This window comes from Crocodylus siamensis, chromosome 9 (genome assembly GCF_052110815.1).
Source record: "Crocodylus siamensis isolate JL-2025a chromosome 9, ASM5211081v1, whole genome shotgun sequence".
Lineage (NCBI taxonomy): Eukaryota > Metazoa > Chordata > Crocodylia > Crocodylidae > Crocodylus > Crocodylus siamensis.
Window position 1 is genome coordinate 44,626,690 of NC_143403.1, and position 15,294 is coordinate 44,641,983.

Here is a 15,294-nt window from a genome sequence, read left to right on the forward strand (position 1 = left end):
AGCAAGGGAAGGAGCAGCGCTTGGAAATGAAACCAGAGGCTGAACCGAAACCCTGCCCCGGCAAAACGGGAGTCGAAACAAAATGGTGCTGTTTCTCATGGCCCTATTTGACTCGTAAGGAGTGGGGGCTTCCTAGAGAAACTCTCCCCCCAGGTGAACCCTGCCCCCGCCCGGATCCGTTCCCACAGCACCTGCTCGGGCGCATTCAGGCCCCCCCGGCTGCTGCCCTACCAAGGCGAGCAAGGGCTCACCTGAAGGCGCGGGTGCCCCGTGCCAGCCCCGCTCGCAGAGCAGGCAGCCGGGGCCGCAGCCCGTCTCGGGGCCGTGAAGGGACGCCCCCCACGAGGAGCCAAGCCCCGCAGGACCGTGGCTCTCCGGCGGTGACAGGAGCGGGCCGGGCTGGGCGCGCGGCTACCAGCCAGCGGCCTTTCTCCAGACTTAGTAACGTGTCAGCTCGCGGCCGGGCCGGGCCGGGCCGGGCCCGGTCCATCCCCTCCCGCCGCTGCGAGCAGCTCGCTCAGTCGCCTCCGCCGACTTGTTGCCCCGGCGACTCCCCGCGGCGGAGGGCGCGGCCCGGCGCCGGGACTGGCGGCGTTCCCGCGTGCTCGGAGCCGCTTCCCCGCCTGGCGGCGCTGCGCTGCCGGGGCCGCTGCCCTGGTGACGGCCCGGCCGGCGGGTGCTCCTCCCCGCGCAGGGGCGGCTGGCGGCGCTGCCATGGCGGGTCGCGCGGTGCCGTGCCGCGTGCAGTACCTGGAGGACGCCGACCCCTTCTCGTGCGCCAGCTTCCCGGAGCCGCGGCGCGCGCCCATCCACGCCGTGCTGGAGGCGCTGCCCTTGGGCGCGCAGCTGCCCGCCCTGCACAGCCTGGTCGGCGCGCCGCAGCCGGTGAGCGGGGCCGGGCGGGGCCGGGGCCGGGGACGCGCGGCTCTCCTGGCCCCTTGCGGCGGGGACGAGGCGGCCGGGAGCCGGGCGCTGCGGGGCCGCCCTGCCCCTTGGCCTCGGCGGCGGGGGGCGATGGACCTACGGCTTTGACTTCACTGCTCGCGAGGGGGGATCTGGGCTCTGGCTCCCCGTAGGCATCTCAGTTTCATGGGGCAGCTGTCCTGTGCTTCCTCCGAAACTTTCAGGCCAGAGTCCTCGTCTCCAGCAGGGAGCTCGTTAGGCTCAGAGGGACAGGGACGGTCACAGACAACGCTGCTCGCCAGCCTCCCGGCACAGAGCTGTTGTGCAGACCTGCTGGTGCTCCCGCGGGGCAGGAGGGGCAGCACGACTGCCTGGGTTTGCAGCTAAACCTTGCCCGGTGGCAAGAATTTGATGCTGCCGTTCCCAGGGCGTGTAAACCAGCAACACTTGCAAGCGGCTCTAGAGGAATGCCTGACAAACACAGCTGAAGGAGAGGTTAGCTTGAATCTGTGTTATTCTGGCAGATAGGGCAGCTTCTTGCTGCACTGCAGTAGGCTTCTAGCATGGTGTGGAAAATCAGGGCTCCTTTAATTATAAGAAAGGTTGATCTGCATCTCGGATCCTAATGTTCTCCAGCAGGGCTCTGAAATTTTAATTTGTGCCTGTATGGAGCCGCCTTGTGTTGATGATAGGCCCCTCAGACTGCACTGCAACCTCAGCTCAGAGGGTGAGCCTGTCTCCCACTTGCTGCTGTGTCTCATTGCCCACATTGCTGTCTGAGCTGTTGTCATTGCAACATCTTCTGGAGGCAGAGGGTTGGATCCCCTGACCAGCTGGCTCACAAATAGGGATGAGAGAGGGTTGCTCTTCAAATGGCAACTTGGTGGTCAACCTGGGGCATGAGTGGCCAGGCTTGGAGTGTGGCTTGTGACAGATCAGGGAGAGAACAGGCAGTGGAGAGAGGGCAGGAAGCAGAAGGCAGAGCAAGACGTGTGGTACAAAACACACTAGGAAGCAGAGAAGCAGCTTGGGTAGAGGAAGGGGATTGACGTGGCACTCGATGAGAGTGTGGAACTAACTTGTGGCACACCTGCCAGAAAGGCTGACCCCCCACTGTTTTCTGGTATATTTTTTCAAAGTCACGGGGCATGGTGGGAGAGCAGTGAAAGTGTTTTCAAAAGATGCAAGTTTGAGCCTTTCTTTGGACTTGGGCTGAAGTCTTCCCCCAGTTTAGGTTGGGGAGTTAAAGGTGGCTGCTCTCTTGTGTGGTGTCGGCTGTAGAAACTGGTGCGCCTTAACCACAGCAGCTCAAGATGCTAGTCTCAGGTGGACCTTTGCCCTTTTATTTCCTACAAAACTGATTCCCAGATCACTGAATCTTAAAAAATAAAGCTGGAAGACACCTTTGGGAGACAACCTGGTGCAATGGTTCTCAACCTTTTTTGTACCAAAACCCATATGTAAACATTGACCAGTCCTGACCCAGTGCCCCTCACTCCTGATCTGCTGTCCCCCACCCCTCCAGGGTGTGGGGGGGCAGGGGGCGATGTGGTGCATGGGGGGGCCTCAAGCAGCCCCTTGCAGCCTGGAACTGCCAGCTTGCAAGGAAAAAGCCACGGTTTTTCCCATTTTTAAAGTTTGTGCATCTATTTTTAAAGTTTGTTTGCTACTCTTTCATATATTCTTGTGACCTACAGGTTGAGAAACACTGATCTAGTCCAACCCACTGCCAAAGTCAGGATTGTCCCTGTCTAAACTATCCCAGGCAAATGTACCTTTGCTTCCAAGGACGGAGATTTCATGACCTCTCCACCCCAGTGTCTGTAGGTCGTAGCATGCAAGGGAATGCGTGCCCCCCGTGGCTAAGTGGGGCATGGTGGTGGTGGGAGCATGGCGGTGGTAAGCGGGGAGCTCCTGCAGATGCTGCCAGTGCTGTCGGTGGCAGGGCTGGGGTGGCGAGTGCTGATCAGGAGGTGGTGACCACCCGCAGACTCTTGCCAGCAGTGGTGGCCAGCAGCAATCTCTGACCACCGGCAGATGCTGCTGGTGGTGTTGGTGGGGGGATGGGGCTAGCGATGGGCAACTGCCCACAGGCGCCGCTCACAGTGTTGGTGGCACCTTTTCATAGGGAGTGCACCACCATGCTCAGGGTGCATGTGCACCCCCTATGCATCACCAGTGGTGTGGCGGGTGTCACATTCACACTCCTCTGTTTCCCCAGCCTGTTCCCATGCTCATCGTAGCTAACTCTCCTTGTTGCAATTCAAGCCCCATCCTTTCTGCAATGGGTGCAGATACGGGTGACACACAGGAGAGAGAGACAAAAAATGACACAAGCAGTGCTGTGGCTGGTCACAGACCAAGCTGGTATGGAGTTGGAAGGAGGTGAAAGAGAGGCGGATAAAAGGGATCTATGGAGTCCTCCAGAGAGGGATTAAAAACAAGAATAAGTTTGACTTGGTTCCTAAAAAGAATGAGCCAGTGGAGGTATCTAAGGATGAGAGTTAATGTTCAGGACATCCAGAATATTTGTGCTCCATTGAATATGTCGGGAAAGAAGCAGCCTCCAGAGAGCTTAGGGTGTTGCGGGAGTGTATGTGGGCAGGGCAAGAGGAGATGGCTTGGCAGATGGGGGATAGTGACAGCAGGCTTGCAGACTAACAGTGACTGAGGGAAGGCCCCAGGGGTTTCTGGAGTATTTATCTGGGCCCTTCCTTGCAGGCTAAGATTAGCTGGAAACTGTCTTGTTTCCTTTCCTGAACTCTGAGTGAGTTGTCCGGGAGGAAGTGGATAACCATTGTTAGGGTAAGTTTAGGATGCTGTCTACTTCCATGAGAGCTGTTCTCTAGACATAGCAGAAGGTTTCGCAGTGCGTAACTGTTCTTCTGAGAGCTCAGAAAACAGACTTTAGGCTGGGTTTTACCTTGCCTCAGAATGAGTTGTTGGAACAGTCCGTCACACCTTGTTTTCATGATTCTTTTCCTTTGTATAATACAACTGAGCCTGATTTTGGTCTGAATGTCTTCTATAGTACTATATTGGGACACATCCTGGCCAGCATGTCACTTGATAAACAAGCAGTCAGTGTGTCTGGAGTCTAATGTCTCTGCTGATTCCCAGAGGGAAACAAAAAGGTTGTGGGCTGGGTAGAGGCTCCACACAATGTCAGTTTTCCTACTTCAGAGTGCTGAAGCAGTCTGTGCTGAGGAGATGACAAACCCCTGTGTTGTGCCCACAGGGCTATTCAGGGTGAACAAAAAGGGTATTGAGGGACTGAATGGACTTGCATAGCATCCTGGAGTCTGCTTAACTGCATGCCAGGAGCCTGTAGAAGAGGGGAGGGTGTGAATAGGTAAGAATGAGCAGTGTAAGCAGGGAATTCTCATGCAAAGTAAAGATCTCTTATATCTTCCCATTTCTGTGCTGCAGGCAGTTTCCTTTGGCAACAGGGAGTGGTTTGTCTTAGCTGATAAGAGTTGCTTGGCAAGCGGGAATCTGTCAGGTGAAGTTCTTTGGACACAGCCCTATTTTCTGGAGCAGTGAATAAACTGAGGGCACTTCATCTGTGTCCTGTTCCCTTTGCTTGATGGAGCAAAGTAGAGAGCCATAGCAATGTCTGATATGGGGAATGGAAAGCAAGCATCTGTACTGACTGACTGCAGCTATAGAGGTACCCTCTTCCAGTAAGACCTGCATTTAGAGTAGAGAATTGTTGAGCAGGAGAGTAGAGAATTGTTGTAGTGGGGAATCCCTCCTACCTAGAGCTGGAGGGTTATGGTACATCTTATCAAATGTTATCCATGTAGGTTCCATGTTATCCCTACATCCTCTCCTCCAGGCGTTCCCCAATATTTTTTTAATGGCTCATCACTGGAGATGAGCACACCCTGCCCCATTGCAACGTATATTGCGTAAGTATGTGATGTTTCCTCACAATATAGTATCCTTCAAAAAAAACAATCAAATGCATGAGCAGCAGCAGAACAGCAAAGGCACACTTTGATTCAGTGAAGCGTGGTGGCAGCCATGTTGCAAGGTTCGGGGTTAGGGTCTGTTCAGATAAATACATGGGCTCTGAGTGATCAGCTGTGACCACAGGGCCCAGAGATACCTCACCACATAAGAAATTCCTGCCCAGAAGAACATTCCGTCCTTTTACTCTTCTGCGGATATGAAACATTATAACCAGAAGGAAATATGACTACATCCTGCTTGCCACCAAAAAACTTTGAAGTAAACAGACTATTCCAACGTTTCTCTCAGCCTAACCTGTATAAAGTGAACCATCCCAAACAGGAGATTTTACCACACCTTGAACGCTCCTATGAAATATGAACTTTCATTTCAACCTAGGAGAACGCTTACAATCTCTTCTTCTTTGCCTGATGCAAGATTTCAGGCACAAGCACTCTTCAATTAAATAATTTGTTTTGCAAAAATCTAGTTGGTCTAATAAGATATCACCTCTACCTCTAGTTCTTATTCCTTTCAACTTTGCTGCATTCCTCCATCAAGCCCCATGATCATTCCTCTGCTTGTTTCCCTAGGAGACATTACCTTCCCCTTGCCTTCATCCTGGGAAATAAGGAAGGCTGCAGGGTTTTCACTTTTCTCCAGTGTCTTGTGCATGTTCTCTTGTCCACCATTTCTGTGGTAATCACACCATCTCTTCTCTTTAGAGGTTTCCTTTTTTTCTGTGTCCTTCTATGCAAATTCCCCTTCCCAGTGATTATTTTTTCCCCCAAAGTACTGGGTTGCCTTTCCCATAAGGATGCAGGACAACCTTGGGTTGTTTACTTGTTGATATAGGCCCTGCTGACCCTACCTCACATACGCACACATGCATGGGGCATGCTGCTTTTGGCTTCTGCCTGTATTGCAGCTACATTCCTGATGGGGAGAGAGTAAGGAAAGAGCAGGGGCTGGGAGGTGGGGTGTATTCAGCTGTGCCCACTGAAGAAAGGATTTTCACCTACATAGCAGCAAGAAGAGGTTGCTTTTCTCAAAGCAGGAGAGTAGAGAAGGCAAGCAGGAGAAATGCACCAGATACATTTGACTCTCACATGAGCTGAAAAGCTTGGCATGTCTAGATACTAGACCTTGTTGTTAGATCTTCCTCTGAACCAGACAAGCTCCTTTTATCCACATCTGCATATTTTTTTTTTGGACTGAACCAGTGGAGTCTCATGTCATTGAAGTCATGCGATATTTTTTCCTCAGTGACTAAACAGAGTTAATTTGGGAGCAAACAGCAAACGCAATGCCTGATGGAGCAAACTTGGATTTCAGGCATTTGTTTTCTTCTCTGAGCTGGACTGTATTTATAAAAAGACCTTTTATCTTGGACTGCAGGGAATGTAATAAACATGGCATGAGAGTTTGGATGGCAGAATTAGAGATTTCTAGAAGGGCTGTACGTTTCTGTGGCATTTCAGAGAATGTTGCTATGTGTAAAGGGTGTTGGTTTTGTGACTACCTCACAGGAACATAATTATAAGCAGGGTCCTGGTTTTCTCTGTTTAAAAATTGCAAATTCTCTGACAGCCCCAAATTCTCTAATTAAAAAACCCCAAATCTACGTTTTTCTGTGATTAAAATGAAAAGCAACTCTGTATATAGGTATCAGTTGAACACAATGTTTTACTGATATTTATAATTTTAAAGCAATTTGGAAACCTACCAGTGCCTCAGTCACTATAATAAAATAATTTCTAAATATCTGTGCATTTTGCCATTTGATTTTGGGTTTTTTATCATGGAAAATCAGAGCTCCCCCTGCTGCTTTCATTGACCAGAGTGCGGGTCCAGCTGTATCTGTCTGTTCCTCACCTCCCGCTTTGTGGCACTGAGTAGCCCTGACATGCTGGCACCCTGCCCATGCCATTGCCTCTTGCTCCCTACCCGCAGCCCCTTGCCCCTCCCAGCCCCGCTGGAGGGGGCTGCCAGCTGCCAGGGCTATGGGGCCAGGGTCCACAGCCCCATGACCCCTGCAGCAGCACCTGAGCCCCAGCTGCCACCCATGGGAGGTGGCGGCTGCTGCGGCAGAGCATAGCGCAAAACCCAGCTCCCTCTTCCCCCATGGGTGGCTTGGCCAGAGGAGAGCCCGGCAGGGGAGGGGGGAGAGATGTGGGCTGCTGGGAGCCCCATACCACCATAGTGAGGTGCCCCCCCTGCCCACCCATCAGCAGCAAGGGGCACAACCCTGTGCCATCACCCCTGCTGCTGCTAATCAGGTAGGGGGGTGCCTCACCATGACTTCACAGGGCTCGCAGCCATGGCACCAAGTTTCTCCACCCTGCCATGCCAGGTCCTGTCCGCTGGGCTGCAAAAGCCCTCGGGGAGGGCAGCTGGGTGGGAAGCCCAAACCTGCAGTGAGCAGCCTGCATCCACCCCTGTCTCATGCACAAATCTGGGGGGTACTCTCTCCCCCCCAGGCTCCTCCTGGGAGTGTGTGGAGCTGCAGGGAACCAGCTTCACCTCCCACCCCTCCCCGCCTCCCGGACAAGCCACCTACAGCTCTGTCCCACTCTCTGCCCAGGCCCTGTACCCACGGATTCCAGCCCCAAGTCCCATGTACTACCCCAGCTGGGCAGCAGCCCCAGCCCTGGCCAACTCCCCCCCCTCCCTCACTATGGGGGCCGCAATCCTCCCCACCCCTCCTGACCTACCTGTGGGGAGCTGCTCTCCGTACTTCCTGGTGGCTCTGTGCATGAGTATGTGCGCACATGTACATGTTGCCCCCTGCCTGACCACCCTCCTTCCGCTCCCCCCAGCCCCTTGCAGCTTGCCAGCCTGCAAGGAGAAACCCACCTTTTCCCATGTTTTTCTCCTTAGAAGGAGAAAATCTGGGTTTTACCACATTTTTCCTTGGCAAATGGAAAACCTGAATCCCTGATTATATAGCTCTCTTCCCACTTATCTGTCACCTGGTTCCAGGGCTCAGTAAGTTACATTTTTGCAGTTTATTGCTGATGATTTTCAGTTTCATGTGAAACTGCCTCTTGGGGAGCCATATGGAGGGTCTTCTGGGGTTCTGCTCTGATTGCAGACTCCCTGTGTTGGATTTACTTTTTCCAGCCTTCCCAGAGCATCCAGTGGAGGTAGAAAGCCAAATGTCACATGAATTTGACATCCTTGTGGAGCAGCCCAGTTGGCCTGGAAGAGCTGTCTCCTGCACAGTGGCCTCTTTGGTGCAGTTAGTGCAGCAAAGAGTGGGTTGGCCCCATGTTTTCTCATTCAGAGTCCCTGTACCTTCCTTCTTATGCCACAAATGGAAAAGAACAAAGCTTTTCAACTGTTGTCTTCAGTGACTGATTTAAACTTTCTTGAGGAACCATCAGTAGGTAACAGGTGCTGTCTGAACTAATGGAGCAAAACCTCCCCTAGAATAAGTCCATTTGACTTATCTGCAGTTGTTCTCAGGGCTTGTCTGCAGGAGATTTCCATTGGTGTTGCTACTTAGCATCCTAGTGTAAAGTGCGTCTCACCTGTTCACCTACAAAACTTAACTGCACCGGTGCAGCTTATCTACATTAGGGGTTGGCCTTGCTCTAACGGCACTGATGTAGTTCAGGCATGTCAAACAAGGTTCAGTGGGCTGGATCTGATCCATGGAGCCCCTTTTTTCTGGCCTCCATTGCTAGCCTTGGGTCTGAATTAACCTGGATAAGCCCTGTGTGCAGAGCCCTGGACATGTGCCACACATGGCACCCATTCCAGTCACTCTGGAACCAGTGCTGCGCATGGTGCCGATAGGCACCACATGCAGCGTGGGTCCCAGACTGGCTGGAGCAGACACTGTGTGTGGTACAGACCCAGACCAACTGCTAACGGGTGCTGTATGCAGCACGGGTCCTGAAATAGGTGCCGCACGTGCCTCCAGCTGGTCCAGAATGCACGCTATGCGCGGTGCTTCTTCAGGCTGAACTGCACTGTCTTGACAGCACAGATTTGAGAGTGGCTGTAGCAGGGGCTGGATCCAGCTTGTGGGGAGGAGGGCAGTCTATGAATTGACTCCATGTCACTCAGTTTGGCACCCCTGATGTAGTTACACTGGCATGAACTGAAAATGTTCTTCATTTAGAGCAGCTCATCATTCCAGGTAACAGTGAGATTTCACCTCTGGGCAGATTAGCGTGCTGTGCCCAAAATTAGTAACTGAACAGTCACATTTTCCTAAAGAATTTGCTTCAAAATTTCATCTGGGATTATTAAGTATAAAACTTATTCTAAGCACTATGTGCCATCAGTGTTGTGCATGATTCTCCAGAGTAGACCTGTCTGATTTCAGACACCAGTAGGACTGCTTTTTGTTTAGTGAACTCAGAAGCAAATTCCTGAACTGTATCCCAAAGGCATGGGCAGGGATGTAGCAGAGATATAACCCTTGTACTTTCTAGTAAATGTACTGCATTTATGTCCTGGAACTAAAAGAGGAACAGCTAAGAGAAATGACGCAACAATATACCCTGGCCCAGCAGCATCCCCACACAGGATCACCAAAGCAGGGCTTTGCAGGCTTCCTTCCTTCACCCCTCCACACAGCAGAGAAACAGAAGTGACTGCAGCAGAGAGACCAAGGTGTCTGCAGCAATGGAGAAGGGACTTGATGGACTTTTCTGCACTGATGTCAGAAGGCCATTACTGAGGAGGGGTAGGAAGGTTTACTTTCTGTGGAACGCCGCATATTTTCCTTTTCACTTAAAGACCTTGCCAAAGTGAAAAGGCTAAGCCCCTCCTATATCTGAGAAAACCCATGGATATCTTTGTGCCTAGCCCATCTGAATTTAATTGGGCTGAACCACTTACAGGTAGAACTGTATCATAGAGCCAAAGTGCTGTCAACTTTCCCTTACTTGAATGAAAGTAAGTGCAACAAAAGTAATGTGGACTTCAGAGTATATATCATTCTCAGTGCTATAGAAATGCATCTCAGAAAGCCTGGATCTCAAAGCTTGAGAGATTATTCGTTTGCACTGGAACCCCAGGGCCATTTCAGTAGCTGGTGGGCATACTGTCTGAATGCTCCTCAAGGTTTTGGTTAATGTCAGACAACATTTAATCTTTCTGATACGAAATCCACTGAAACTTAATGTTTTAAGTAGAGGTGCACTGATGCATCAGTCCCATATTGTATCGGCACCAATATAAGGAAAATTGACTGCATTGGCAATCAGCTGTTTTGGGCTGATGTGGCCGATAATGCCACTGATAAATGCCCCATGTATGCGTGCAGCCACAGCGCAGCATACAGACGGCCAGGAGCACAGCCCGGCAGCATAGAGAACAGCCAGGTCTGGCTGGTAAGTCTGTTGTGAGGGACAGGGTGTGGGGGTGGGGGCAGATTGAGGCCCTGTGGTGAGGGAGGGAGTGAGGCAGGGGGAGGTGCTGCCCAGCTGACCCACAGGAGAGACCCACGAGCAGCTCATGGGGGAGGTGGCTCCCACTGCCACATGTACCCTGGGAGGGCATGCGCCCCCAGATCTGTGCATGGGGCGAGGGCAGGCTGTCGCTGTGGGCTGGGGTTGTGCCGAGCTCTTCCCAGTGGGGAGCCTGGGCCAGGCTGTGCTAAGGGTGGATGGAGGTAGGGCACTGGGAGGGAGCTATGGCAGGTTTTGGGGTGCCTGCCCCAAGTGCAACCCAGCCCAGCCCCACTGCTGGGAAGAGCCCAGCGCCACCCTGGCCCCAGGCCACACTGGCACACATAGATCTGAGGGCACGTGCTCCCCATGCCCTCCCAGGCTACACACAGCAGCAGGAGCTGCCCTCCTCCCCTCCATGCCACACATGATGAGCGGTTTGCAGTGCTGTCCTGTGCCTCAACCTGGTTGTGCAGCGCCTGCCTCTGCCTCAGCTCTGCGCCACTTCCTCCCTTACTGTGGCTGCCTTGATCTGCCCCCTTCCCTCTCCAAGCCCCTTCCCTCACCCCTTCTCCCACAACAGACTTACCAGCCAGATGCCGCTTTCCATGCTGCCGGGCTGCATATCAGAATTGGATTGGCATCGGCCAATGTGGCTCATTAAAAATCGGCCATCGGTATTGGCTCAAATTCGCTGTCAGTGCACCCTCAGTTTTAAGACATCTGGAAACTGTGCCAACAAAACTGTAGCATTGCGTTCTATGTCATGTACTATGTGAAGACCTTTGGTGTTATTCTTTGCTGATTTAAGCTGATGTAACCTTTTTTTAATCACTCTAAATCTCTTCAGTGTGGTTGGATGGCTTCATATACTTCACAGTTTATATATTTTTTAATCAGCAGTGTCTGTGCAATCATTTTTTGTACAAATGAATATTAAGTAGCTAGTATGGAGCGAAGATTGATCTTTGAAGTCCTAGTTATGGCAAGTGTAGTTTTCTTTTTTGCAATTGCAAAAGGTAACAATGTGTTAGGGACTATCCCTTGCAGAAGCAGCAAGTTATTTTAGTACAATGTGTAATTTGTCCTGTCTGGTAAATTAGTTCATTTGTAAGATGTTTTTGCACTAACTGTGCTAGTAAAATTACAAGCGTTTTCCCACTAAAAGCTGCTCTGTGGCTGCAGAAACTTTTCTTTTTACTTGCAGAGGAACACCCCTTCTCCAGGCAAAAGAAGGTTTCTGCTGCCTACTGGAAGGAGGCTTATGTAGATGAGCCTCTACTTTTTTTGCCAGCTGTAGTGGGCCTTTCAAAAGCTGGTGCCTTCCCAGAGTGTACTTCGTCCTCTCGCAGCACACCTATTGACTAGAGCCAGGAGAAGCAGCTTAGTGTATGCAAGGCCTGTGGTGGGAATTTCTTGTGTGATGACATCAGGTAGGCCCCTCCTCTTGGCTCTGCAAAGCTTTTTTCCCCCTCCATTCCTGAGACAGCCCGTTATTTTGGTTTCCTTTACCCAGCATTTCAGTGGCAGCTTCATGCTTCTGTGTTTGCTGGCATGCAGAGTGCAGCCAGCCTCACTGGTTGCCCACTTGGTGAAGTACAGATCACCTTGCAGGCACCTAGTGTTGTCTACGTATTAGTGTCGGTTGACAGTCCTTTAAAAACATGTGGTTAGCCAAGCCAGCGAGGTTTAACCAGATCAAATCCCTGTCTAAAAGTACAATCAGGACTTGTGGTAGAGGTGGTATCTTTTATTAGACCAACAAGATTTTTGCAAAAACATTTATTTAATTGCAAGTGTTTGGGCACAAACACCCTTCATCAGGCATTGGAGAAAAGATTGTAAAAGTTCTCCTGGGTAGAAATGAAAGTTCATATTTCACAGGATTTCACAGAGGAGTCAATAGATGGAAAACTCCTCTGGGCAGTCAGTTCATAGCTGGTATGAAGCCTCTCACCTCCTGTGAGGATCTGTGATGATGCAAATTACCTTGAAACAATATCTTCCATGTGTCAGGTATTCAGGCTGTAGCTGTATTAGTCTAGAGGAAAAGGTAATCAGGACTCAGAGCAGAGGTATATGAAAGTACAGTACTTATATTAGTTTACCGGAAGCCTTTAAAAGTGTAAGCTACCTACCAGGTGCTGCTGTCGTCAACAAAGGCTGGGTTCAAAATCTGGAAGTTCCTCACAAGACTACAAGTCCCCATTCAGGAGGCTGGGGAAGCACCTACCTCTCTTGGTAGACCATAAACAAAGAAAATGTAATTATGGGGAAAGGGAACGCAACATTAGTTTGAGAAAGCATAAGGACATCAGCAACGTGAAAATAGTAAGTAAATCTCCCCCCTCAGCATTTTGGACCAGAATCCTTTGTCTCAGTTTTTTCATCCACTGAAGCTAAACTGAGAGAAAAATGCTGTCAGGTAGAAGCTTTCTTATGGGATTTGTACCAGTTTAACTGCACTGGTTAAAAAACAATTTAATGTGAAACCAGTATGTGCAACTGTCTTGTATGAATAAGACCTGCTTGAACCAGATTTCTGGTTAAAGGGATCTTCTCAGCATTGACAAGAAGCTGAATGTTACAGCGTTCCTTGTGATACCTACCAGCCTAACTAGCCTGCTCCTCAGGTTTGAGGTTGTTTCTGAGACCACTCAGAAAGTTTTCTGCAGATTTCTAAAGTCTATACACTTTCCACCCACTGTTCTGTGAGCATTTTCAGAAAATCAGCTAGATTTTAATAGCAGACCCTCTCAAAATGCCTGCAAGGACTAAAACTGATTAGTGAGATATTTATATCAATATTGAACATTTTTAGGAAGCAGGAGTTTTGGCAGAACTCAAAACTCTAAGTAAGAAAACATCCAAGAGTGTGAGAGAGAGCTTATTATTCTAAAGGAAGCTTACGGATGGTGCAACAGGTTGGGACAACTCTGCAGTGTGAATTATAGAGGGAACAAAAAGGAGTCAGCATGGTGTCTTGTAGGTCAGCATGAAGAGCTTTAAAACAGTCCCTATAACTATTTTGAACACAAGAGCCACTTCTTATATCAGGGATTAGCAGTGAACTAGAGGGTGGATATGTTCAGGAGAGTTCATCTGGCTTTCAATACAGAGCTCCTTCTTAAAAAAAATCATAAAGAAAACTCCATCTAGGCAATGGGGTGTGTAGACAGAAATGCAGCTCCCAGCTGCAACTCAGGTTTTCTGCAAAGTGTTCTGAGTTACAACCTTACCCCGGACCAAACAGAAGTGCACTGGTGGTTCCAGCTGGGAGGGGAATCTAGGGGGGGCTGGGAGCCTGCAGCCAGGTTCCCATAGCAGGAGCCAGGGCCCTCTGCCAGTGTTTGCTGTTTTCAGAAGGAAAGGAGGGAAAGGCAGCAGAGGGAGCTCATTCTTGGGGCTCCCCAGCTGGTGCTGAAGGGTGAGTGAATTGGAGCCCCTGCCCCCACCTCAGGAAGGCTTCCAATACACCTGCCAGATGAAACCCCCCGAGAATGAACTTCCTCTGATCCCTTTCCCTACCCTCAATCTGAAAACAGGGAGAGGCTGGGAGCTCTGCAGACATAGGTTACAGAAGATGTATAATCTTTATCTGATACCTTATGCAATGAGGGGTCAGATTTTCACCTGATCAGCCATTTTTGAAGCTGCCCACAGCTATGCACTTGTGTTTGGTTACACCTATAAATTCCTTTCTGTGGCCAGATCGGGCAAAAATTGTCACTTCTGGAAAAGAGAATTGTGAGCAGGATCTTTTATAATGGCCGGACTTATGCAGATCACACTCGATTTACAGGGTCAGGCTTGATTTTATTACTAAACAAACAAAATAACTATGCTGGGTGCACCAGGAAGCACCCACTCACACTCGGTGGAACCGGGGAGGGGTCGCCGGGATCAGGCGGGTCTGGCGTCCTTCCCTCCGGCTGATCAGGCCGAAGGTCGCTCCGTGTCGGTCGTCGTGGGGTACATTTCGTTCCGTCGGGCGCACAAAGACCCCAAAGTTCACAGCGTGATGATTTTTATACTCTCTGTGATGCGGGGCGGTCCAACCACATGCGGCGCTTTCCCATTGGCCTGGGGCGGTGACCGTCACATTATTGACAAGCCCTGGACTTCCCCCTGAGAGACCCCCCGTGCGGAAAATTCCAGCCGCATGCTGCTTCCACGCTGCAGCCCCAGAGCCTCCCATCCACCCAGCACCTGCCACACAAACACTAAACACATGCGAACATGGCCACCCATAGCACTTAGCAAGTGCAAAATAATTACAACATGCCCCCCTGGCCATGTGAGCCAAGTGGCTTACAACAAATTGGTAAACGAACCACTACAATAATAAGATAACAAAAGGAACATCAAACAGCTGTAAACATTGGAGTTGCTTCCGTTACTTAACACACTCGAAACCTTAGAGGGAAAATGGGGCAACGGCCCAAACACTCAAAGCGCAGTTGAACAGAAACCTTAACAGGTCTAGTTCAGTTCAAGGTAAGTATTACCATTAAACTTAACTAGTTAAACAGAAATGGAACTTGGCTACTGAACTAGCTCTATAATACGCTTCGCCTTATTTCTTGAGGGTAAACATTTGTCTGGGGAAAGTGCTTGTGATGTGTAATAAGCATAACAGATGTAACCTGACGTCGGATACAATGGGCAACTAGGCCAATACAACAAGACCCAACTAAAATCACAATCAGGATTGTAAACAGGGGGGTTAACAGATTTACTAACCACGGCGAAAGCCGAAGGTTAAATAGTGATTCGAATGTGCTTGTTAACCAATTAAAAGGGGTCTGAATGATTGTGCGTATGTCTTCCGCTACCTTGCGGATTTGGCTGATAGCTTTGGAGAGGGGTTCTGAGGCATTATAAATGACGAGACAACAAGTCTCATGTGGTGCAGTGAGGTTCAACGTCGCGCAGAACCCAGCTTCTTTAGCTAGCATAAAATCCAGTACAAGACGGTTTTGGAACGCCATTTTAGAGGTGTCCTGCAACTGGCGGTTAAACACTTCTAAAG

General features: G+C 50.4%; 1 protein-coding gene across 3 annotated transcripts in view; it reads left to right on the forward strand.

The window, feature by feature from the left end:
- Positions 1–673: 673 nt before the first annotated feature.
- FHOD1 (formin homology 2 domain containing 1) overlaps positions 674–15,294 on the forward strand; it is an 82,821-nt gene continuing 68,200 nt past the window's right edge. For 2 of the 3 annotated variants that reach the window (XM_090062801.1, XM_090062803.1), the window contains exon 1: positions 675–885. In XM_090062801.1, the coding sequence (XP_089918927.1) occupies positions 715–885 (171 nt within the window). In that variant the 5' untranslated portion in view covers positions 675–714. Of the gene's footprint in view, positions 886–15,294 lie in introns of all 3 variants that reach the window. The other variant, XM_090062802.1, reaches the window with a different exon arrangement.